At 40.0% G+C, this 26,780-nt stretch overlaps 1 protein-coding gene across 1 annotated transcript; it reads left to right on the top strand.

Annotated features, from left to right (window-relative positions):
• Positions 1 to 4,900: 4,900 nt before the first annotated feature.
• Positions 4,901 to 17,812, top strand: scn2b (sodium channel, voltage-gated, type II, beta). The gene is made up of 4 exons (XM_084559141.1): positions 4,901 to 5,041; positions 16,426 to 16,586; positions 16,665 to 16,881; positions 17,447 to 17,812. Exons 1-4 carry the CDS (start codon positions 4,966 to 4,968, stop codon positions 17,641 to 17,643), a joined length of 651 nt encoding a protein of 216 aa, XP_084415267.1. The 5' UTR covers positions 4,901 to 4,965; the 3' UTR covers positions 17,644 to 17,812.
• Positions 17,813 to 26,780: the final 8,968 nt, after the last annotated feature.

Genomic DNA, 26,780 nt, shown 5'->3' with positions numbered 1-26,780 from the left:
TTATTTTTGGGGGATACTTTTACTTTCACTCCACTACATTTGAAGGACAAATATTGTACTTTTTACTCCACTGCATTTCTGTTGATGCTCTCGTTACTCGCTATTTTTGAGCTTACGTCAGCTGATTATTTTTTTATTTTATTTTTTTTTCAAAATTCTGAGAAAATAAACTGTTTCTGTTTCAGAGAGAGAGAGACCGAGACTGAGACTGAGACAGAGACAGAGACAGACTGGGTGGGTGCGCGCGCGCGTTAGTGATGTTCTTTTGGCTGTGATGCATGATATAAGTAAAGTAAACTTGCCAGTAAGTTGTTTATCCGTCAATATAAGTTATTGTACTGCCTATTTAACTGAAGATATTTAGTTCATATTTTCTATCTTTTTTTATGTAGAGAAAGCATGGATGTCAGATGCAAAAATATACTGAACTGACTGCAGCTGTCTGCAAGAGAAAGAGTGAGGCTGTGGATTGTAGAGTGGATTGTATAATGACAATAAAGCTACTTTCCTTTCCTGTATTTCCTGAGATACTTTTTAAATACTTTTACTTAAGTATTTTTTTAAGCAAATACTTTAGTACTTTACTTAAGTAATATTTTGACAAAGCTACTTTTACTTGTATTGGAGTAATATTTGACAAGGAGTATCTGTACTTTTACTCAAGTAGTGAAGGTGTGTACTCTGTCCACCTCTGGAGACAAACTAGTATATTATAATAAGGTATGCCACTAAACTAATAAGCACTAATAGCAAAATAAAATATTTGTTTAAAATTGCACTTAAAAATGTGTTTTAATATTGTTTTTAAAGCTGGAGACCTTTAATCCTGTGTAATTTATGTGGGAAACCTTTTGAGCCCATTACCTTAACCTTTGATGTATATATAATACCAGTACCAGTACTGCAGGGTTGCACTCTTGCACAATATCCCTGCTGCCTAGGAACAAAGGGCCATGCTTTATAGCAGCATTTCCTCTCCCTGCAGAGAGAGAGAGAGACAGAAAAAAAAACAATCCTTACTTTTAATAGCTTCCGTTTGAGAAGTTCTAAGAGGAAATGTGTGTAACTAATCATAATTGTCTGCAAAAGGTTTGTTCATATAGTAAGTTTTCATGTTGAGCAATAGTCACAGTGACATAGTTTAACAGAGATATGCATAGAACAAGATGAGTATCAGATATGCTGATAGTAATACTGTAAATACTTTTATTCTTTCTGTTCTGTCAAACCCAGTCTGAACATTTCATTTCATAGAGCATATTGCCTCTAATGCTCCACTAGATCATACAATGGATTTTTTACGCCCCAAAACAAACAAAAATAATAAAAGATGTACACAGAATTGACCTTTACCACAAAAGGAAAATACATCACTTACCATGTTGCTATTTTTTTCAGTACTTCAAAACTCCAATGTGAATACTGATATAAAAAATACTAACTGTATACTGCACTAGTTATCATGCTGGAACAATGTTAAAGATCAGGCACACAACATTATACACTGCCTCGCCAAAAAAAAAGTCGCCACCTGGATTCAACTAAGCAAATAGATAGGAGCCTCCTATTGGATAATTACTGCATGGGTGATTATCTTTCAGCTGGCAACAAGTTATTTAACCCCAACTGATGCAATGAGTAGCTTCTCATTTCTTAAACAACCATGTTGAAAGACACATCCGTTGTCGTAGAATTGATGTTAGTCTGTTTGAGAAGGTTCAAATCATTGGCATGCATCAAGCAGAGAAAACATCTAAGGAGATTGAAGAAATTACTAAAATTGGTTTAAGAACTGTCCAACGCATTATTAAAAACTGGAAGGACAGTGGGGAACCATCGCATCAGGGTAAGAAGAGAGGCAGATGAAATGATGCACCCATCATGCCTAGTGTCTACTGTACAAGCCTGTGGGGGCAGTGCTATGATCTGGGGTTGCTGCAGTTTCTCAGGTCTAGGTTCAGCAACATTATGTGCCCAAAGAATGAGGTCAGCTGACTACGTGAATATACTGAATGACCAGGTTATTCCATCAATGAATTTTTTCTTCCCTGATGGCACGGGCATATTCCAAGATGACAATGCCAGGATTCATGGGGCTCATATTGTGAAAGAGTGGTTCAGGGAGCATGAGACGTCATTTTAACACATGGATTGGCCACCACAGAGTCCAGACCTTAACCCCATTGAGAATCTTTGGGATGTGCTGGAGAAGGCTTTGGTCAGTGGTCAGACTCTCCCATCATCAATACAAGATCTTGGTGAAAAATTAATGCAACACTGGATGGAAATAAATCTTGTGACATTGTAGAAGTTTATCGAAACAATGCCACAGTGAATGCGTGCTGTAATCATAGCTAAAGGCGGTCCAATGAAGTATTAGAGTGTCTGACCTTTTTTTTTTTTGGTGGCGACTTTTTTTTTGGAGAGGCAGTGTACATTATCGCTAATACTTCCTGGTCACTCATCTTTATTCACTGACGGCTCAGACATGTGAATGAGTATAGTGACACCCAGCAGGCGGACTGGAGGTGACATTGCACGTAGATGCAAATTTGGAAATGACTGATAGAGAAATTTAAAGAGATCTCTGACCCTGTATTTTTTTTTAAACCTATTCAACTATTTGTTGGTTGAGACGAGGCATTCATATGTTAACATGCTAAAATGGAACATCGTGACATGGAAAAGTGTAATTTTGTAAGGTGCAGAGAATCTACTCATTCGGGACTCATTTTAATGCAGTCCAAAGACAAAATCTCTAATAACTGCTTGTCCTGTGGAGGGTCGTGGGGGGCTGGAGCCTATCCCAGCTCTCACTGGGAGAGACGTGGGGCACACCCTGAACAGGTCGCCAGTCTATTGCAGGACTAACACAGAGAGACAGACAACCATTCACACTCACATGCACACCTACGGCCAATTTAGAATGACTCAATCAGAAGATGCAAACTCCACACAGAAAGGCCCAAGTCAGTCAAGATCCTGAAGAACACAGCCTTGACTGAGGCAGACTGTGAAAATGTATGTTTCATCAGATGTACTCTTGATTCACTCTAACTTTGTAATTATACCAGTTCAAATAAATGAAATAGACTTTTCTGCATCTTGATCCAAAGGCTCTTTGTGTTCTTTAATTTCCTACTCAAGAATCTAAAAATGTGTCTGCAGCAGTCTTTATTTAAAATGCACTAAATACATAAAATATTTGACAAGCTCGGATAAACGAAGGACGCCATCTTGTAGTATTCCCAAACTTGAAAGGGTTCACAAGTCGAGACGAGCTTGATAATGTTTTTAAAATGCTAGAGGCCATGGAAGATGTATTTTGTCAATATATATCAGTTTATTTCCATAGTTTCTTCTTAATTTTTTATAATATGTCAGGGGAAAATGGTGATATTCCCCAAGGTCTTGTCTCCTCGTATCTGCCCATTCTCTCCATTCACCGCACTTATTAATCATTTGGTAAGGCTTTAAGCGGTGATGGACAGAAGAGCAACATGGCATCTGAGTGCCAGTGAGTTGATTTTGTTTGCAACAAAACAGCTGTAGTCTGAGAAGTGAGATGTTTAGATTACACTATGGCATCTGTTGTAAAAAAAAATTTAAATGTAAAGACTGAACAGTTGGAGTGATGAAGGCATTTGTTATGTCACGTAATCTGCTGTTCTGACTGATTGCAGGACTATCCAATTGCATGCGGAGGTGTTTTTTCTCTGTGTCAGTTGAAACACTAGATGTAGTATGTCATAACCACAGGTGAGCCCAAAAGCCGGTGTCAGGATCAGCTGAGTCACACACACACACTAACAGCCTACACAGCTAATGACTCTTTAAGTGGACTGTGTTTATGGCTCCTACTTCATATGGAAAACCTCCACGGCTTTGACTTTAGAAGTGCTTTCTTATTGTAGTCAGCAGTGTTTTTATGCTAACCACAGAGTGGCAACCACCCCCACCCTCATCCTCCACTCTGCGCCTAATGGCTTAATGCCTTTAAACCACTCTCCTGCTTTCCCCTCCCTCTTCCTTTTCTCTAATTCACCTCCCTTCTTTTTATCCTGACAACACCAATTTGTCAGGGAGCTGAGATTATCTGTCCTCCTGTGCTTCATCCTTTCCTGTGCTTCATCCTTTCCTCCGCCTCACTCTGGCCCATGTCCCGTTGCCAAACATATGGCACATTTGCCAATAAGTGAACTGACAAATAGAAAGGATACCTGTGACTGCCAGTGAGTGTTTGTTGTGTTTTGTGAAATGTCGTTGTGTTTAGACCTTCAGGGCCACCGTACTATCCTCTCCTCCTGCCTCCCACCCTGGTAGGATCATTGACTGTATATACTAGGGCAGGATGGATAGAAGCTGGGGATGGTCCCCCTGCTTAATTCTTTGTTTGTCTGCACGCCAGCCTAATTCCTCCGAGCACTGCCTTAACACCCAGCTTCAGAAAATTACATTGACAGCTGTTGCTCCTATACTACAAATATAAAAGTGTGTAACAGCTTTACACAAAGGCACGAGAAATAACACCATAAAATGCTAAGCTTGTTCACAGTCACTCACATGATCTGTCAAAATGACATAAAACCCGGCGAACGTGAATATTCCTGCTTTCATGCATTCCAGGGCTCTCTTTATCATCCATAATTGTCTTTAAATTAAAGTGCTCTTGCACTTTAATGTACTGGGTGCAACATGTTTGTTTATGGGCTGTGTCTTCATGAAGTGTTTTCTGCCCTCCTCTGTCTCCTCCATCGCTAGCAAACCTACAACCACGAGACCAATCGTCATAAGGCTACAGACACTGCCAGCCATGTCCTGCCTCTAAAACTAAAAAAATACCTGTTTTTAGCATTTTAACGCACACGCCAAGAGGAGACTTCTAATTCTTTTTTTTCTATTTGACTATATATATATTTATAGAGATATAAACGTTGATTTTTTTTTTAACCAGAAGGAGAGAAAATGTCTTCCCCCGCGCAGGAGAGATCTGGCGTTCAGCTGGCGAGCGCGCTGATGCTGCTGCTGCTTTCGCTCTCCGGTAAGAAACACAGCAGCCGAACCGATCGATGCTCTGATGCATTGATACGCGGATCAAAAGCCCGATGGGATGAGATCTGCTGTCACCTCCTATTGTTTCTGTGTGTGGTTGGTTGCAGAGGATTAGAGAGAAGATGGGCTAATGGGTGTAATATGAGATCATGTCGGTTTATTGCCAGCGTTTTCCACAGCTCTACAAGGCCACCCATTAAAACGAGATTGTTGTCTCCCACGATCGAAAACCGATTTCTGATCGGTTATGCTCCCCACCACTGCGTCTCCGTTTATCCGCCGATGACAGCTAAATTAGTGCCATGGTGCGTCGCGGGCTTTAAACGGGAACGTGGTGCGCTATGTAAAAATAAATATTGGCTCAGTCTGCGCACATAATAATAGTGTTCAGCTGGGTGACTCAGTGTTGTGAGTGCTGCAAGTGATAGATGAAAACAGGCCTTTAATGAGGAGCTAACAATGTGCTACTCATATTTATAGTTATCAGTAGCAGACATGTAAACATGGGTGTCATGTCATTAATAGAGCCAGAAATTTACTTAAGTTCCATATGGTTATATGTTTGGATAGTTGCACTTTTTTGTTATATTTGCTATTTATCAAATCACATTCATGTTACAGTTATATAACCAATATGGGCTTAAAGTGCAGAGGAAGCGTTAATTTGGTGGTACTAAAATCCATATTGGAGGAAAACGTTTAGTAGAACTCCTTTAAGAGACCAAAGGTGATTGGACACTTAGTTCAAAAGCTGTTTCATGGACCTACCCAGCTGCCAAATCACAACATCCTTCCACAAAAGGTGGCCAACAGCATCATATCTCAGACTGAGGATAGGCCAAATATGAAGCCTGTGCCTCAAACAATGTCAGCTTCCTACAGTGAATATACAAGCCAGTGCTGTGTTGAGACCATAGGTTGTAAATAAAGATGTTGGCCAACAGCTCCCCAAAAGTGAAGCCAAAGCAAGTAGAGCTCCCCCTGGTGACTGGCTGCAGCATAGGTCATAAGCTCCACCTCCTCCATGTTAGAGGATGGGACTTGGGCCAAACTAAAACACTTTTAGTAGTAGTAGTTAATATAATACTGGTGCATACTCAAGTGTCCAAGTTTCGTTTTAGTTGGATGCTATGGAAACAGGATCTGACATCATGATAACTACAAGTCGCCATGCCAACCGCTCCATGAGGTGGTCCAGTAGGACCATGAGAGTTGGAAAAAATGCATAGATAAATAAGTACAGTGTATACCGTAGACTGTACCGTACTGTGCAGACTCTAGCTCCAAACTCGCAAGATGGCACCACAGTATGCCCTGGAAAATAGTGTCACCTTGGCCGATGCAAGGAAATGGGGATGCATTGTCCATATTTATATACACTCTATGGTTGAGACATTAAAGGTAAACACACCAAACCAACATCAAAGAACCAACAAAGGTCTGTACCAAAAAGATGCACTTGAACGCTAGACAAAACGTGAGATGAAATAACTCTCCATACCAGCAAGTGACAGTAGTTTGCATTCGCTACTATTTGACAGGAGGCTATGAAGAAACTGTCAAGCTGCTCTCCTGTTGGTCCCTCAGTTGGTCTTAAGTTACATTCTCGATGATCAGGTTGTTCTGAAAATATCTGTTTATTTAAATGTTCACATTAGATGAAGATGTAAAACAAGAAGAGCTTCTGTGTGTGCCCTTCCAACGCTGTCATTTTTACTCTTGTCCCTTTTCGTTTCTCAACTCGAGCGCTGGTTTGGTAAGCAGAACAGCCAATCTGACTCTGGCCTCGAGGCCGATTGAACATGCTGAATGGGCTTAAAAGCTGCTAACAGGGGTCCAAGGGCTCACCGACGGTTGGGCACTGGCACACGGCCAAGCATTGGGTTGATGTGTCACAATTTTAACACAGCTCTCTGTTCTCTTGCAGGAACAGTATAAAAAACAACAAAAGCGACCTTGTAACATACACTTTATGTTAAGCATACAACTAGAACTCACAAGTAACTTCTTCCTAGTTCTTTAAACAATAAGTGCTCATGTCTTTTGCCTAGATTGACACCATCATTATAAAACTACCTCATTAAGTAATACTATTTGCGGAAGGAAATGACATTTAATGATTTTTTTAAATTATTGATTTCATTGTAGACTACGCATTTACTTTCAGCTACTGTGCCTCTTCACTATGCCATTGTAAACAGGATGTTATGCTGGATCATTAGGAGAGTACATCAAAGACACAGAAGTATATTTAGGGTAGATTTAAAATCTACACTTTACTCATTTCAATTTGTATCAGTTGTTTTCTTATGTGCCACCATGCCACGCATGAGTTAAAATTGGGTTTTCAATATATACTGTAAAAAGTAATGGGAGAGAACAACAACATTATCCTGGTTTCTAGGGGGGCATGTTTTTTTTTTCTTTTCTTCCACATGTTTTGGCAGGCAGCTGCTTTTTCACGTTTGTCTACTGGAAATAGATATCCAAAAGCTTACTGTTGCTGGGAAGTCTGTTGCATGGAGACCAAGCTACTAAGCTATGACGTTTTTCAACAGGAAGAAATACTAATAACAAGAGATCAAGATTTCCTTCCAATTCTTATGTAAGCTGTGCTTTTCTCATGAAAAAAGACCTAAAATACAACTCCACGGGCCTGTAAATTGTAAGACACCACAGCAAACAAAAACATTCAATTGTTAACAATTGAACTAATTAACCAATCTTAATTCAGCAATAGCGATCCACAGTTGGACATACAAGGTGGTTGAGGCACTGTGTAGCATGCTACCTGTTTGAGTAACAGGTGTTGCCACACCCTGAGCTCACTCAGGAAAACAGCTCATGTTAGTACTGCTTACCCTGCACACATGGGACAAAGGAAGGGACATTTTGCACTGAACAAGCAATAATATGTTGTTTCATTCAACATACCCACTGCACTCCATTAGAGGGATTTAATTCAGACAGGAGGTTTATAGTAATACAGTTTTCATGCTTTGTATGCTGTATTGTAAGGGGCCACCTGTAGTCTAGGCTAAAAGCAAATCTGTCACCAGTATTTTGCATGTCTATCTCTTTAGTGCTGCCACACAGTTGCAGTTCTTACAGAGAGGCACTAGAGGGCAGCAGTACAATAAGAAGAGGATGCATGTACTGTAAATACACTGGCATGGACTTTGGACATGCCAAAGTACAGCCTTGCATTACTACGTACAGGAGGATTAAATTACAGCAGCTGACTCAAAAATTCAACATACTGAAGTGTGCTGCAACAGTGTACTGATTGCTTCAACATCCTGATGCCTGAACGTGAATTTGCACCAATGACAGTATGCCCATGGGCGCTGTGGCTTAGTTGGTTAAAGCGCCTGTCTAGTAAACAGGAGATCCTGGGTTCGAATCCCAGCAGTGCCTTTTAACTAAATAAAAGAAATTTAAACTTTTCAAACAGGGGAGCAACACGTCAAAAAGGTGTCATTTAAACAGAGCAGCTTTCCAGTCTGAATTGTGTTTTATATTTAGATGAACTACAGTACTGTGTAAAAAACTGTTTTAAGCAACTTTCAATATTTATTCATTCATTCATTCATTCATCTTCTGTAACCGCTTGTTCCTGTTAAGGATCGCAGGGGGTGCTGGAGCCTATCCCAGCTCTCAACGGGTGAGAGGCGGGGGTACACCCTGGACAGGTCTCCAGTCTATCGCAGGGTTAACACAGAGAGACAGACAACCATTCACACTCACACGCACACCTACGGCCAATTTAGAATCACCAATGAACCTAACCAGCATGTCTTTGGATGGTGGGAGGAAGCTGGAGTACCTGGAGAGAACCCACACAGACACAGGGAGAACATGCAAACTCCACACAGAAAGTCCCAGTCGGCCCATGGATTACTTTCCATATTTAGATTATTAATATTCAGTGACAAGCAGAACAAGGTCTCATGCAACTGAAGAACTATGGCAAGATGACCAAGATGTTTGAACAACCTTTGTCAAGGTTTGCCAAGTACCATGAAAAATTCAACATCCAGTATAAATTGTGTGCTTTAAAGAAAAGAGAGTGGTCATATGAAATATTAATTTAAATGTTATTTGAGTATTGTGTATCCCTAGCACATTTGTTTCTATTACACGAGTTAACCGAACGCTAATAAACCTTAGTAAATCACTTTATAAATATTAATACATCTGAAAGCGTAAGAGAACTTCTCTGATTCATTGTTTAAGATGCTGTATCATAGGTTAACATGCACCTTGTTGTAGCTAATACGAATATTAGTTACAATAAGACCAGTGCTGTCCAAAACTGCAGTGAACTGTGTTGCCCATCTTTGCAAGGCTTTTTCACATGTGCTGTGGAATTCACTGAAACCCTTTGAGTGCTATAAAGTGGACCTTAATGCAGCTAGACTTTGTGACTCTACCATAAGCAGACACGGTTGTCAATAATGCATAGTAGCAAAAGAGTGGAGTGGAGAGGAGGACACGGAAGAGGAAGTACCTTTTAAACAGTCCCCCTCAAACCACTGGTCAATATTTACCATTGATATTTAGTCGATCAGAAAAGCAATAGTGCACATGCTGTTATTATACCTACACTGCAGAGGAATGAGGTCAGTGGTTGACATTGTGTTCTTGCCTGCGGGGCTGTGTTTTGTGTCGCCCGTATGTAGTCGTACGATGCAGTAACATACAAAGATGCAGCCTCACACTGCCTCTCTTGTTTACTGGGTTCTGAGCCCTCTCCCCCAGTGAAGTCGTGACACCATCAGAGAGAAGCATCTCTGTCCTACAGGATTACTGCAACTCCCCCAGGAATTCTCCACATGGTCATCCGTTTTTATTAGCTGCATTGGCTTCTGGCTGCTGCAGTGTGCAGAATGTAGTGTGTCTTTCTCCAAAGCAGGGGGCACTAGAGACAATCCCACTAGTGCAAAACGTGACCAAATCAGGAGTTTAGTGTGTATATACAAGCAATGACCGGGTTATAAGATGTCTGTGCTGTATTTAAACCACGTCCGACACCAAATAGGTATTTGTAATTTGTCACTTGTAAGACTTATCAATCAATACAATGAAGTGGAGGCTAAGTGAATACAAATAATGTTCCAACATAACAGATCTCCAGTGGACATAATATATTTGAAAACTAAACTGGATAGATAGATAAATAGATACTTTATTAATTTCAAACTGGGAATTTGAGGTGAACTTGACAGTCAGTGTCTCTGAACGATGTGGAGGTCAGAGGCCACAGTAAAAATAACATCAAGATCTTCAAATTCAATCTCCCCTTCTGCTTGCTGATACTTTTAAGGATTGTATCAGCGACTCCTCATAAATGGTGTCATGAAAATAAGCTCAAAGGCCAAATATTTTTGGAACATCCTTTAAATACTTAGCTGCAGCCCTTTGTGCCGCTGAAGCAGCTTTAAATCACTTGCAGAAGAGATGATGTCTCTGGTTTTGTCAAGTTGGTCTTTGGTGGATTCTCACTCTGAAAAGCTTGTCCGTGTCAAAGAGGCCTAATTGGATTGAGATCTGGAAGTGGGTTTAGTCTAGTCTAGAGTAAAGAATACATATATAAGCTCTATTTGCATGGGACTAGTTTTACCTGGGGAACACTAGTAATTTGTAATAATTGCGGAGCTCGTCTGTGATCTTACCACTGTGTGAATTAGCCATTTCCGTAATCTGTAAATATTACACTGCAAATTACCTACCCTATTCCTCCTAACTCAGAGGTCCTGTGATCAAACTAATCCAGTGTTTATTTTTTTAATAGTTCTGTTTGAACTGTAGTATTTTTTTCTGCCTCCTATACTTTAAGAATTATGAAGTATGTGCTATATATCAAGTCTGGGCAGATGTTATTGTGCAAAGTCGAGATGTCGCTGACCAATTCATAGAAGAAAAAGCTCAAACCCATCAGACAAACTTAATGCGTGGCAGCATATATTGATGTCAAGCATTAATGTGTTCATCACATCATTAAAGGTGAAGCTGATTTAAATATTGACAGGTAGTCCATACATTGTCACCTCGGGATCAATACAGTCTCATCGCATCATGTTTTATTTAAAATAATATAGTTTTAAAATAAAACATATTTTTAGAACATATGTTTTTCTAAATCACATGACATCTCCAGGTAATACTAATCCTGTGCAAATAGGACTTGGGTGAGAATCTGCTGGCTAACCCAAGGACTGTCGTTTGAGGAACTTTCTTCTCTGTTCAAATGAAAAACAACTTACGTTTTTAATTCAAATCAGAACAGTACATGGTGGTCATATAAATTTTTGTAAGATTATAAGCTCTACTTTATTTTTTACACTAATATGTGACAAATTGCCATATCACCTCTTGGTCAGTTAGCTTTACCAATTCAGCTCCATAGACTGTACAAAGGTGGATGACGGAACAGCTCCTCTAAAGTGAAGCCAAAGCGAGTAGAGCTCCCCCTGGTGGCTGGCTGCAGTATAGGTCATAAGCGCCACCTCCTCCATGTTAGTGGATGGGACTTGGGCTAAACTAAAACACCAAAATACATGTCAAATATTTTTTTCAAGCATGGTGTCTGTCATTGTATGTAGTTACAGTGTATAATGCAACATTTCTTTGTAACTGGTGGAGGTAGAGCAGAGCGCAGTATTAATAAAATGAAAATGCGAGTGAGTCTGATGGTGTGTAGGTCATTTATAATGTGGCTCCACATGGCTCCACTCTTGGACTGTGAGACCTGTACAGACTCTGGGTCCAACCTCGCAAGGTGCCGCTGCCCGTATCTTGTTTGGTCAATGAAAGGAAGTGGGAACGCATTGTTCATATTTATATACAGGCTATGTTCAACTCGATTAAAATATATATTTCTTTCCCAAAATACATGTTTACCGTGAATAGGTTTTTATGAATAAATCATATCTAATGAAAGGTGGTCGCTTAGAGTTGGGTAAAAGGAATGGAGAGGCCACAGGAAAGATGTAACATGCCTACCTTCGTCTTTCCATTTCATTTTTCCTGCATTGACCTTGTGATACAAGAATACAATTGTAGGTAAGAGAAGGGCGCAAAAGAGAGAGAAATGAATGGAAAGTAAGACGTAGGTGGAGCGAGGTGGCACGGGGGGTTGCAAAGAAAAGGTTCTGGGAAAGGGGCTTGAGAGGAGGCAAGGGAAGTGGACAAAGACGGGTGAGGAAAGAGGGAGGGGCAGAGAGAGGGAGGAGTCACATGAGGGTGCTTCACTGCAGTATTTCATCTGTTAGCAAGTCTCTGCATCTGCCTCCCTTTCTCACTATCCACAAGACTGCTGAGTCAGCAGGAGTGGGGGGCTGTACTAAACCATTTCTCATGCCGCATATCTTCTAGTAACACACGCTCATGTGTGCATGCAGCATTTATGTGTGTGGAAGTGACTGCGACGGCTGCTTCAATGCTGTTTGTGAATAGATAGGCTCAGTAAGCAAGGATGACATTGACAAAGCACAGCTAGCGAGGTTAGCTCACTGCTGACAATGCACACCTTGAAGGAGGGTGTGTGCACGTGTATATTTGTATATGTGTGTTTAGTAGAGAGAGGATGAAACAGGTGCTGCGCCGCATCATAAGACACCTGCCTGTGGTGGACCGTGCGCATGGAAAATTGTGCGTGAGTGTGTGTGTGTGTAAATAATATATAGGAACAGTGGGTGTAGAGCTGTAGAAGGTGCATGGGCGTGAGTGCGTGTGTGTGTGGTGCAGAGAGGCAGGCCTGTGGAGTGGTGCAGCAGCAGTGGGAAGGGAGCCAGAAACACTCGACTGCAGAGGAGAGAATGGTGCAGAGTCCCACCACACACGCACACACAGACACACACACAGACACGCACACAGATTCCGTCTGGGGAGTGTAAGCCCATGCCGAGACCTAATGTTAGAAGGGAGGAGGAACCTAAATGATACTTTCATTTCAAGTGATATTTTATTCAGTTATGTGCATTCGACTTCAATTTTAGAGAGTTAAAACACTTGCTGAAGTGATTTGGTGGAGCTATGGACTGCACGCATATAATATGTATCCCTCCATCAAATCACATACACAGCATCTAGTTACTTCTAGAGGAGTTTGTCTGCAATAGATCATCATCGTAAGATCCAAGAAAAAGGAAATAGCTACACAGCCATTTTGACACTTAACCCTGTAAACTGTAATGATTGGATACAAATTAAACATCAGCACCCAAAATACAGCAGTAACATTTAATAATTGAGCTTATTTCCACTAATTACACCATGCTAAGTTCCCACATCTCACAGTTTTAAAATCAGACCAGTCATAATTAAAATATTAAAACTGACAAGAATTTATGCAAGAATTTATTTTTTATTTTTTTTTAAGTCCTAAAATTTTAGCACTGCACACATCTTTAGCTGGAACTTTTCACACGCTGTCACCCTCTTTGAAATAAAGAGATAATTGAAATCATGCTTGGACTGCCAGCTATAATAGAGGAACGATTTGCGGAAGTCTGTTCTTTATTCACTGCCGTTTGTAAAATGGACAGTTGAAACCCATTTGTCATACTGAGGCTGTAGATTTGAATGATTTGATTAAACAAATATGATCAAACCGCCACTCTCAGTGTTCTGTTTAAGTTTTGAACAGACTTGAATGGAAAGTATACAGTACAGCTGGTATATTGTTGGGCATACAGTCACTTTGCTGGTTATTCTCACACTTAAATGAGTTCTGTGAGTTGAGGAATGTGGATTGAGGAATGTCAAATGCCTGAAAGACTCAGAAGAAGAGTTAGCAGCTACATAGAACAAAATAAATGGCCCCACTATAATTGAAACAGCTGAGGGATTGCACTTTTAGTTTTCTTAACCTTTACTCTATAATCAAATCTCTAACCCTAACCCTAAAATATCAACACTTTATACACTACCGGTCAAAAGTTTTAGGACACCACACTTTTTCCATTTTTTTTTTTTCCGGTGTCTCATTGCACTCTGAAATGAAGGCATAGGACAAATAAGCAATCTGAGTTGAAAAATAAATCATGGAATCAATTTATAGACCAAAATATATTCTAAACTTTTGACTCATCAAAGTAGCCACCTTTGGCAGATATAACAGCTGAACACACTCGTGGCATTCTTAGGTAGGTTGCTTGGCTTTCACTCTTCTGTCCAGTTCATCCCAAACCAGCTCGATGGGGTTTAAGTCTGGAGACTGTGCTGGCCACTCCATGTTTTCAAGCTTACCATCTTGTTCTTTTTTCCTGAGGTAGTTCTGGCATAGCTTGGACTTGTGTCATTATCTTGCTGTAGGATGAACCTCTGACCAACTAGGCGCATACCAGAGGGTATTGCATGGCGCTGCAGAATGCTGTGGTAGCTGTTTTGGTTCAGGGTGCCTCTCACTCTGTACAAGTCACCGATCCTGGATCCAGCAAAACAGCCCCAGACCATCACACTTCCTCCTCCATGTTTGACAGTTGATGTCACACACTGTGGAACCATCCTCTCGCCTACTCGACGGCGTACAAAGATCCTGCGTGATGAACCGAAGATTTGAAGTTTTGATTCATCAGTCCATAATACCATCTTCCAGTCTTCAGTAGTCCAATGGCGGTGTTTCATGGCCCAGGCGAGCGTCTTTGTCTTATTCTGACATCTTAGCAATGGCTTTCTTGCTGCAACTCGTCCTGTCAAACTTGCAGCTCGAAGTCTTCTCTTCACAGTTGAAACTGAGACTTGCTTACTACGACCACTATTAAGCTGTGCTTGAACCTGTTGTACTGTGAGCTGCCTATCACGCAAGCTGTTAACTCTCAGAAACTTGTCCTCTGATTCAGTTGTGGCTTTGGGTCTGCCAGACCTCTTCCTGTCAGAGTTTCCCCCAGTTTCTGAGTGCCTTTTAATGGTGAAGAAAACTGTACTCACTGCCACCTTGACTTTCTTTGCAGTTTCCCTGTAGGAAAGACCTACATTGGTAAGTGTTATGATGGTCTGTCTCTCTTCCATTGTTAATTGCCTTTTTTTCAACATTTTTGTAGCAGCACACTACTTTCTGCAGTACAATACTGTTCACCTGATGCTCATGAGGGTCTGGTACCACAGTGTGTTCCAACACTGCTTTTATGCAGACAGAGGGGGTTGTAAGTAACCGAGAAAAGTTGGAACACCTGTAGGAATTAGTAGCGCCAGCTTTCAAGGCTGATTCAACTTTCATTGCTGCAGAACAGCTTTAAGTTGTTAACCCACTTCGTGTTCCCTGAAAGAGGCCTTTTTGTATAATTCTGAAATGTACATTATTTTTCAGATTTGGGTAACCAAACCTTTTTTTTTTAACCTCTGGCTGTTCAGTACTTACCTTTGTACCATTTCAAGCTATTCATTGGACTTGCATGACTTTAATTGCAATAAATAAATGGAAAAACTAGGGTGTTCTAAAACTTTTGACCAGTAGTGTATATGTATACAGATTTAACATCAATTGCTATGTTTAATATGGACACTTATATTCCACTAATAATCATTAGAAGGAACTGAGGGAATGTAAACATTTGATTATCCATTCAAAAGGAAAACATTAGCAACTAGATGCTTGAGCCAATTGTTTCTCTTTGGTTGGAATAAAGACATTCTTTCTGGGCTTGGTTTCCCCATATGGGGAAAACATCATGGTTTCTGAGGGGGAAAGAAACTATGATTTTTACCCCTGAACATGAAATTAAGTAGGAATCTAAGAAAAGCTGTCCATGTAAAAGTAGCCAGTGACTGGCAACTTTATTTAATATAAGGAAATTGGGTTCCATTTGAGCTTCTAGTATCAGATTTGCAAAAGAAAAAAAAAAGGCTAAATTTAAACTGGCAATAGATTTCTTTACATTACTTAATTATGTATTATTTTATTTTAGAGTTGTAAAGTTCGTGAATGAACTGAATCTATTGACCGGCTCTTTAAAATGAACGTCGGGAACTGAGTCGGAGTTGCAGTTGCTGTGTTTCAGCCGAAGAAAACGCAGCAGCATCTGGATGGACTTTTGTGATAACACAAACAATAAAGCAAAATATCATATTCCCAGTTAATGCAGAGATCTTTACTGAATTTCCATGCGATAAATGAGGTAGCAATCTAGAATCCATATTTCAGAATAATAAGAGTCATGTAGCCTACCAATTGAATACAACCTTGAATGATTCTGATCCAAATCTTACCCTATTATTCCCTTCAGTGAGAACCCTCAGGCTGGCATCTTGAAAATAAACATATATCAAAATGAGCCCTTTGAACGTCTCTTTATTAGGAACGGATCCACTCTTAAGAGCCGTAAATTACAAATCTATTAATTGCTAATGCTTTTATGGTTTTATTTATAGGTTGTTCCAGCATGGATGTGCTCGTGCCCAGTTACATTAACGCACTGAACGGAACAACCATCAAAATCCCCTGCTCATTCACCTCCTGCTATAAGATGGACGCTGCCAGGTTTGCCATGAACTGGACCTATCAAGAATCCCGCAACCATACAGAGGAGATGGTAAGATGACTAATTCCTATGTGCTGACTGTGTACGTCTCAAAACTTTGAGCCACGTCTAACCTAACTCTCTCTACAGTTTATGACATACTATAGGAAAAAAGGAGTGGTGCCGCTGCGTTCAGAGCAGTTTGGAGAGAGGGTCATGTTTGCCGGGAACCTGGATAAGAACGACTTGTCGATCACTCTATCAGACGTGCAAGTGGAAGATGAGGGGATTTACAACTGCTATGTGAAAAACCCCCCAGACCGCAACCAGGGGCACGGTGTCATACAGCTCAATGTTGTCACAGAACGTAAGCATATCCTCCGCAGATACCAAATTATTAAGCAAAAACCCTTTAAGATGCACTCCTTTGTTTCTTATCGCTAACAACTGCAGTAATCCAGGTAGATTGTAGCTATTATTTCTGTTGTGACTGCATCAAAATAGTACTCATAGCTATTTGAGAGACATTACTGTTTTTACAAGACAGAAAACTTCGCTGCAAGCTGGTAGCATCATGGCTGTCTCATGGCTCATGAATAATTTCCATAGTTATGCCTAAATATTTCGTTACACAGGACTAGATGAAATATAAAAATCATATATAACATACTTGTATGAGACTGCGTGTGTGCTTCCTGAGATCTACTGGTGATGAGTCAGCTTTTTTAATTATTAATGACCAACAAGAGGTTGAACTTAGTTTCTCAGCATCTCTCTCTCACGCACACACACAGGTATGACCAAGGCTAACTCAGCAGCACTTCTTTATTTCCACTCTGTTTAATCGGCCCAGTAGAGCTTTTAGCCAGCGTTGGACTTGTCTCCATTCTTATGTCTACAAAATAGTTAACCCTCTACTCTCCTTTCCTCAGTGCCCCCTCCAAGGGATTCAACCATTGCAGTTGCGATTGGTGCATCAGTGGGCGGAGCATTAGCGCTGCTGATCCTTTCCATGGTAGTGGTAAAGTGTCTTCGTCGACACAGGAAACAGGAACTGATTTCAGAGGAAAAAATGGAGGAGGAGGGGAAACTGGAGACCGAAGCTCTTGCAGAGGAGGGAACCAAGTAATACATTTCGCCATTACATCCTTACTCTTCAATTTTAAACTGCAAAAAGTAGCTAGTCATGAATCACTCCTGTTTTGATTGAAGGGCAGTTTAGTTCTGGCAGATACCACACCATCATCTACTGATCTACTTGTACAGGCATATTCTGCTGCTGTTTCCAACATGATATCACAGGCTGCAATAGCATGGGCAATATTTTGTCACCTTAAAACTTCCAACGCCAGTTAATGTGTGTATACCCCACAAGGACAATACATATTTTTTGTTTTGTATTGTTCTATTCAAGTCTAAAACTAGCCAATATTGATGACACATACAGTATATGTGCATGTAAAGGTAGCAACTGTGTGCTAAAGTGAATCATTGCCCTGCTTAGCTACCACGTATACTGTAACTATACACAGTATGTGTAGTGTTAATGTTCACAAAAAAGGCAAAAACAAAAGGAACCAGTGAACACGAGGAACAACAGCAGGAAGCAAAGGTGAGAACATCCGCAGAAAAATTGACAATGTGTCAAAAGGAGGAAGAAACAGAACTATATAGTATACACATAGAACTAATGGGAAACAAGGGATAGGTGAAACCAATTAGGGAGGAAGGAGCATTCACAGAGACGGGAAAAAAACACGAGGACAGAAAGCAACTACAAGCAGGTGGCTGCATCTCAAAAGGTAGAGCAGGTTGTCCACGTACCAGAGGGTTAGCGGTTCGATCTGCGGAATGTGCCACATGCCGAAGTGTCCTTGATCAAGACACCGAACCCTCAGTTGCTCAAAAGGGCTTACTCAAAAGAAGTAATGGACACAACCGTGGCTATGGCTTAAACACTTTTCAGTCATTCTGTTAAAAGCTAACCTTGTTGCCATGTTGTTGGTTCCCTCTTCTCCTGTATTTATAGACAACCATAGCTGGATCTTGTGACTGGACCAGCAGACTTTTGAGATCCTACCCTCAACGCCTCATCTGGTAAACACCTGCTCATATCGACTGGATTGTTATTGCCCATTGTAGACTTGAAGCATGAAGAAAATCATGAAATTCATCTAAGACTAAAAATTTTAAACTAAAAAAAAAATCTGTAGCAACCAGCACTGAACAACACTGATTGGGCACTGCTGCCTTAGCATGGTTAGTTTCCCACAACATGTGTCCTGCTACATAAAAACTTTAATTTAGTCACATGGAATAAAAGGATTCCATAATAAAAAATAAAAAAAAATCCATCTACAATGTTGGAAGATTGTGGATGTGCAGTATCCTCATAGGTGGTATATAAATAAGAGCTGTGTCCATGGGTGTTAGATGTGCTTGTTCCTTTGTGTGTGTGTTGTGCCCCAGATATTTCTACATCCTGGCGTTATCTCTTGAGAGATTTATTTATTGGGGCATCTACCGAGCATATTACAAATTTAAGTTTCTTTCTTCTTTTCTTTCAGACATGTGCACCCCTTCCTGAAGATCTAGAGTTAACTACTGCTTGAATCGTTGTCCCCTGATACGTCCATCTCTTCTGCATGTGTATGTGTGAGATGCACACAAGTGCTTTTGTGTGAGTGTGTGTGTGTGTGTGTACTGAATCCTGAATGTGTTTTATGCGTGTTTGCATATTTCTATATGTCTGTGTGAGTTGTGACTTGTTCCTTGAAATAAGCCAGGGAGTACTAAACTCATTTTACTTAACTTCAAGTTAAGGTCAACAGCATTAGAAGCCTTTCTTTTGACATAGAATGCCATTTTCATATTACGATGTATGACAGGGTAGGGTTGGGCGGTATGACCTAAAATTTATACTACAGTATATTTTGAGTTTTTGGACAAAAAAAAAAACATGACGTTACAGTAATTTTGCTCTAACAATTTCAATATATGTGATTTTAAATTCAGTCCAAAGGTATGGGAGAAAAGAACTGTCTGCAGAGCTTCATATTTAATGGAAGTTAAAACTATCTCAACCATCACACATACAGTATGTTGTGTGTATGTCTTACGTTAGCTTCACTATCTTACACGTCCAACGTTTTGGGTGAAAAGTTTCATTGTAACACGTGGTTGATCCAACTTTTTGTTAACATTGCCTTAAAGCCATGTCTTTAAACTACATGTATATGTGCCATGTCTTAACATAGCAGTCTGTACAAGTGAAATGTCCTTCCACGGCCAAGGACGGCAAATAGTTAGTAACTCAGCCAAGTGATGTTTACATATGTCAGTGTCTACTTGTGTCTTAGCCGGAAAATTACTTAAACATTCCTAACACCCGGAGTTTTGACAAAAAAAAAGTCACCCCGCGTTTTCCAGTGTAAATTGTAAGTGTATGACTCCTTCCAGAGCAGACATTCTGATTTGTCACAGTGGGAAAAGCATGTGTGCTTCTAATCCCAATGACAATGGCTCCACGTCACAGTCACAGAAGCTGTCAGAAATCACTGCCTATATATATATAAGTATATAATAATAATGTAAAATGTATGCACTAAAATATTTCCACAGCAGAATTAAAGAAGTACAGTGACTGTAACTTTCTACATGTTACACATACACTGTGTGTCATTTTGAAGATATCACCAGTGTCACTGGTTACTCAAAAAGAATGATATGAAGTGTTGGGAATTTCTATTTATCGCTTTACTGTATAGACTAAACTACAGGACCTAACTATACTATGAACCTTAAACTGAAGCAGCTCAATGGAATTTAGTCAATTTAAATATTTAGTTACTCATGTGCTTTCCTGATGGTGGCATAAATATCTTCTGTGGAAAGGGCTGGCAAATATTTTCTAATTCTTTTTACTTTTTCACCCGACTCTGTCCTCTGTCGGACGTCTACATCCACTTTTTGTTAGCTGTGTATTGTATTGCAAAACGAAGTAGCACGCAAATGCTTGTATTGTCCTGTCAGCAAACATCAATGATGACTGCCCTGTCACTGGTTACTTTACAAATGCCAAATTTTTATATTTCTACTGTATGTCATACCGTCCACCCCTATGTTAGACATTAATGACATGTTAGAGTGCCTGAATACGGACGTTGTAGGCACAGATTTCAGTTCAGTTTCCGATATTTATGGGGTTAAAATAAGCATTAGCATCACAACAAAAAAATACTATGACTGCAATACATTGCACATTAATTTGCACATACACATACATGAAAAGAAAATAGGCTAATCAGTGATAGTTCACTGTGTTCTTCCATAGAACACATTTCTGGTAAAGTAAAATGAAAAACAATTGCAACCACAATCATAATTCATGCTAGTGCCAACCTTTATTAATATTCATGGTAGAATTTAATGAAGGTTGTTCGAACAGAGACCTAAGCACACACAGACAACAGTTTACTAACCGCCAATATTACCCAGATCACTCATAAGAGTCCCAGAGGACAGACATTAGGAAATAATATCACATCAGACACATTAACATACAAGGCGCAAACACTGGGTTATCGATCTAATTTAGCAACTGAATCATGTACTGCCATGGATGCATGTAAAACATTGCACATCAAAAAGAAAAAAATGTAATATAATGGTGAGAAACATCATTAGGTCTTTTAATTTAATGCAGTGTGAGCCATGCATGTCCAAGCTTTCACTTTCTGGCACTCTTCATCAATCACTTAATCAACAACTGAATCAGATTTATTTATTTTGATGGACACATGCATATATTTGTAATATTAAATTTATTGAGTCAGATTTATTTTGTCACACTTTAACATGTTTCATTTGCCTCCTGTAATATATACATTAAAGCTACAGTGCGGAACTTTCAGGTCCCCCTTCTGGAAGTGAGAGTTATTACACAAACATTGTCACTATTCCTACAGTGTATAGTCCCTCAAATCTTTTCAGTTAGGAAAAGCCACACTAGTGTCAATCACCGTTTGTCCTTAACGTTGTACACTTTCTTTTATGTGGATGCTTTGTAGTTTTAGCATGCTTTGACAGATATATTTGTTCCAATTCAGGGAGTAATTGATACAATATTTTTACAATATTGGCTTTAACCATGGTTCGGTTTGCAATCGAGGCAGTTTTGACATGCCCTAAACACTATGCCCCTATAGTTTTGTGATTGCTCTAGTTTTGCAGGAATCTTTAAATTCAGGAAATTTAGGAAATTATAATAAAAAAAAAATTGAGCATCAGCAGCATGTGGCATTGATTGTTGTTCTGTGGTTCATGCGCCAGTGTTCTGCAGGTGGACAACATGTTCAGCTTGATTGAACATCTAGCCAATGCGTACATACATAATTCATGTGTTCTGTGTTCAGAACAAACGAAGCAACCTGCCATGGAAACGCTCCAGGTTTCAAAACAACGAAAACAATGAAATGCCCTTCGTTCATCCTTCCAGACTCCCAAAGAAGTTAAAATTCATAGGTTACATTAGTAACTCTGGTTTCTCTGCTGGTTCAGTCGCTATACTTGCTCCTCTCTCCAGCTCATTGCTGGTTGCCGTAAAATGCATCACTACTGGTACACCAGGACAGGACTGTCACCACACTACTAAAACCACAAATACAGACAGACTTAATCAGCATTGTGTGAACTTGTTTGGCATGAGCTGGAATGTAACAGACAACAGATTTGTATGTTAAAGTCCTGCACTGTAGCTTTGACAACTAAACCTTAAATATTTAATAGAACAAATACTTCCATGCAGACTGGTCGGAGTTCTACCCTATTTTATTAAGACAGAAAAAAGAAAAACTGAATCCTTGCACCTCAATACACACACTTTTAATGTGTATATAAAAACAGATGAATATATAACATAGTTATAAGTTTAAAAATAAAATCTCCAAAGTAATGCCTTTACCTCAACTGTGGTGTGTAAAACTATAGATATTGTTTTGCACATTAACACATCGACATCTGTTCTAATATATTCATAGTGGCGAGCATGTGACTACAATGGATGTGAGGAGAACGTATAAAGTACTTAAGTTCTAAATATGTCAAGTTAGGTCTTTTGGATCGTGTGGTTGTAATTAGTTGGAGCACCTTGAATGTTTTTAAAAAATGTTCTTATCGTCACTACTTAATGTCCATCTAGCATGTGAGCTTTGTTAATCTCTGAATGTCAAATGATGTTTTAATTGTACTGTGATAACAGGCCAGCTGTGTCACAAAGGGATGGTCGGCACTTCCAAATCTGGTGGCTTGGCCAGTCCTGGTTTCTGGTTTTTCTAGAAACCGTGTACACGCTGTGTTTAGATCTTAGGCCTTAATTTGTTTGTTATTATTATTGCTTATGGTTTTATAATTTGTAGTCCAACATTAAAAGCACATCTTTAGCATTACAATGATATTGTCACAATTCTAGCTTTTAATTGCAGAGATGTTTGGTTGGAAAAGCCCTAAATCTGTCACATTTCCTGGGACACTGCTGTCTGTGTGTAATCATGCATGTTTAAGTTGCAGGGCTCGCAGACCCATAAAGTGATGGCAGGTTAACATTTGGGGCAAATTTAATTCTTTTTCTACATTTATTGATGTCATATATATTATTATACAATGTGTATACTGTAACCGTCTATCAGAGAGAAAAAATGGACATACTACTATCATGTACTAGACAGATCTATCATTGTGCATTACTATTTGCCACCTCCAGCTACGAATTTGCCCTGAATAGTTGCTGTTGTATCACTTTAAATGTTAGTGGAGACCAAACTAATGCTTGCACTGTGCTGCCTCTGAACAAGCAGCCATCATTACATTATGTATTTTAAATAAAGATTTAAGAAGATTTTGCAGTTTTTGTCCTTTAATAATAAATATATATGAATTCATTATCTATACATGTTTATCATGGCAAGTGTTAATGGGGCTGAAGCAGCGTACATCACTGCATATGACCATATGACAGACAACTGTTTTTAACTGCAGTCCATTTACAGTCCTCACATTACCACACTAGCATGCTTTTGCACTGTGACAGGAAATATCGATAAATACATGTAAAGAAGTCAAGATGGCCAGTGGAATTGAGCCCATCAAACAGCTACCACTGTGCCACCTTATAACGTCCTCACAATCTTTCACACGTGCTGTCTCATTCAGTTTAGCAGTCTAATTTAATGTCCTCCAGAGGGTCACTTACAGCAAGCCCACACTTCGTGTCTTTCTTTACCGGTATACAACATCTCTTATGTAGTGTATCACTGTGTATCTGTGGACCGCTCCAAAGAATGCACATATGCTTTATCTCTGACAGTGAAATTATTTTATGTGCCGTGTGTGAACTAACACCAGTCTCAAACGTAGAGAGCAGAGCTGCACTCTGATCTCATCAGGGAGGAGGACCTGGTGCTGCTCCACTGAGAATCAGTCAGAGGTGACTTTGTGAATGTAGAGTATGTATTTTCAGCAGCAAAATATGATTAATTTTTGTTCTTGACTACAGCCCAGACTAAAAACAACCCTGCATCAAAACAGTATGATGTCGGGGAGATGAGACAGATGAGACAAAGAAATACGACCCAGAAGGGCCTGTTTGAGCAATTAATCTGAGTTTGAAGGCTTATCAGACACCAAAATAGTGCAAATACTCTTAACAACTCTGGAACAATTATAAAAGTAATTTTATCTTTTACTACAACAACTCTGAGACAAAAAGCAGACTTAACTGCATTCAGATCACAAAGCAAATCCACCAGCTGTGCACTTGCGCAGCTTTGTGCAGCACCGTTCTGCACGTGCCACTTCAAACAATATAGGTGCTACAGATAAGTAGGTCACAGTACAGAAAGTTAGTTGTGCAAAATTAGTTTTATAAAAAAATCTAGTAATATATTTAATTGCAATTAAGCATTTTTTAAAAAACAAAATGGTCTATTGCCTATTCACTGTAGTTTTCTTTCTGCACATTAAAAAAAAACAATCACGGTAAAGTCAGCCATTAAAATGTGTGCAGCTATTAGTTGTGGTGTTAGCATACACAGAATACTGTATCAGATTATACGATTATATAAACTGTTCTAGTGAAGTCAGTGAAACGGCATGTAGCAATGTAGCAGTAGGACATGTAGGAGAAAAAAATGTTAGAAAATAATAACAGAAAAGCAAAAAGTGTATTCAAAATTTATAGTTACACTGCTGCTACCAACAATCACACATAAACTACAGAACCTGCAATCTTTTTCCTTTTTTTTTTAATTTTTTTTTACAATTTTTGTAATTAAAGCTTTTCACCAATGATCCAAGATTTGCCAGTGCTTAGCAAATCGCATGCATTTTCAAACTACAATGCAAACTACGTCCAACTACATACCATGAGCCCACGTATGGCTGCCCACCCATCAAACATCCCAACACACAATCTCCAACAAGAGGCCAGCAGTATGTTCTGCACAGGTTTCCTTACACAGATTTCAGCACTGACATCTGGTACTTCACAACTTCCAAAGTAGGTGTATGTGCCGGTCTGTGAATCAGTATGTACTGCAGACCTGCTCTTAACTTTAGACAAGACTCACCTTTAGATGGTCGCCGTTCCCCACCGACAGACAGATGGATGGACAGACATAAAAACTACAGGAGGAATGTAACAAACAGAGAAAAAGAGGACAAGAATGCAGAGACAACGGACAAAGCATGCAGAAACATTTGAAAAAATGCAAAAAGAAGCTAAAAAGAGAATGGGCACTGGAGAAACAAATACAGGTAAAGAAAAAAGAGGAAGGACAGGCAAAAAGGAGAGGTAGAGGGAGGCCCTCCCCACTTGTCCTCCTCCTCCTCTCAGATGCGCTCTGAAATCTGCTCACTCACCGGCTGGTGCAAAGAGAGAGAGAGAGAGAGAGAGAGAGGGAGGGAGAGAGAGAAAGAGAGAGAGAAGAGAAAGAGGAAGGGAGGGTGGGATAGAGCAGGTCGAAGTGGGGTGAGATGAAGGTTAATCATGGAGGTGGAAGTGGTGGGTGGGAGAAGATGGAGGTATGGAAAGAGTGAAGGATGGGAATGAGAACCCAGGTTTCTCTCAGTGGCTGTGTTCGGACCAGCTCAGCTGTATGGCTTCACTGCAGCATTTCACTGCCTTGGCCGTCCCAGAAACAGATCCTCCACTCCCTCCCTCTCTCCGCCTCTCGTTTCACCTCCCTCCTTTGCCTCCTGTCATCTCTCCTCCTCCCCTAACTCCTGTCACCCCCCCCCCCCCCCCTTTTCCCCTGCTCCCCTGTCCACTCTACCATCCTTTCCTCCTGTACCGATCCTGTCTTTCCTACCCTTGAACTTCTCTTACGTCTCACCCATATCCTGCACTCCTGATCCCTAGTGTTCTCATCAGTGTAACATCCTTTTTCTTTTCTTTTTTTTTTTTTTGTTGCTCCGCCTTCTTTTCTATACACAGCATCCAAGGTCACCCTGTCCTGAGGCAGGTGTGTGTGCATGTGCTCCCATGTGAGTGTGTTGGCGTGCTCATGTATCATTACATGTATGCGCCACATCCTCCTTGTCTTCATTCCCTGTGTGTATCTTTACAACTAGTTTCTGTCAACATATTTGCCTACATGTGTACATGTAGTCTGCTGGACTTAGATACAGCATGTATCCCACTATCTATCACCCCCCCCCCCGCCCCCCCTCCCCCACTTGAACTTGGAAATGACATCAAATTCCAAGAGATGGATCACCTGACAATGTGTGGAAGTGTGTGGGAGCACGCATAGCTGGATGTGTGAGAGTTGGGTAGGTCAAGCATCCATCATGTCTGTATGGATAGTTATGGAAAAAAGGACGCACACAGAGACACACACACGCACGAAATAAAAACTATAAAGTCGTGAGCAGCAGCAGAAATCGTCTACAATACACGTCTACATAATGCATTATTACTATGAACTGTATTATTCTGCTTATTGAGAAAACACAATAACAACTGTATGACTGTGATAATCACAGAATACAACCTACAGTGTACAGGGAGCATAAAGATGACAAAACATCACACATGTGATGCCGAGACATGTGCGGTATTAATTTCGAAGCTATTTGGGGTTGTAAAAAGAAACTCTGTCTACGTGAGAAGTATCTAAAAAAATGAAAGCTTGTTAGATAGATAGATAGATAGATAGGTTTTATTTGTCACATGCACAGTTATACATAGTACAATGCACAGTGAAATGT

This window comes from Chelon labrosus (genome assembly GCF_963514085.1).
Source record: "Chelon labrosus genome assembly, chromosome: 13".
Classification (NCBI taxonomy): domain Eukaryota; kingdom Metazoa; phylum Chordata; class Actinopteri; order Mugiliformes; family Mugilidae; genus Chelon; species Chelon labrosus.
This window is presented reverse-complemented; position numbering and strand designations above follow the sequence as displayed.

What these genes read in the sequence shown, in the direction of transcription:
- scn2b (XM_084559141.1), top strand. Translation starts at nt 4,966, where the DNA reads ATGTCTTCCCCCGCGCAGGAGAGATCTGGCGTTCAGCTGGCGAGCGCG. An exon ending in GCTGCTGCTTTCGCTCTCCG is followed by an intron (nt 5,042 to 16,425) that starts GTAAGAAACACA and finishes TTTTATTTATAG; the next exon opens with GTTGTTCCAGCATGGATGTG. An exon ending in GCTCAATGTTGTCACAGAAC is followed by an intron (nt 16,882 to 17,446) that starts GTAAGCATATCC and finishes TCCTTTCCTCAG; the next exon opens with TGCCCCCTCCAAGGGATTCA.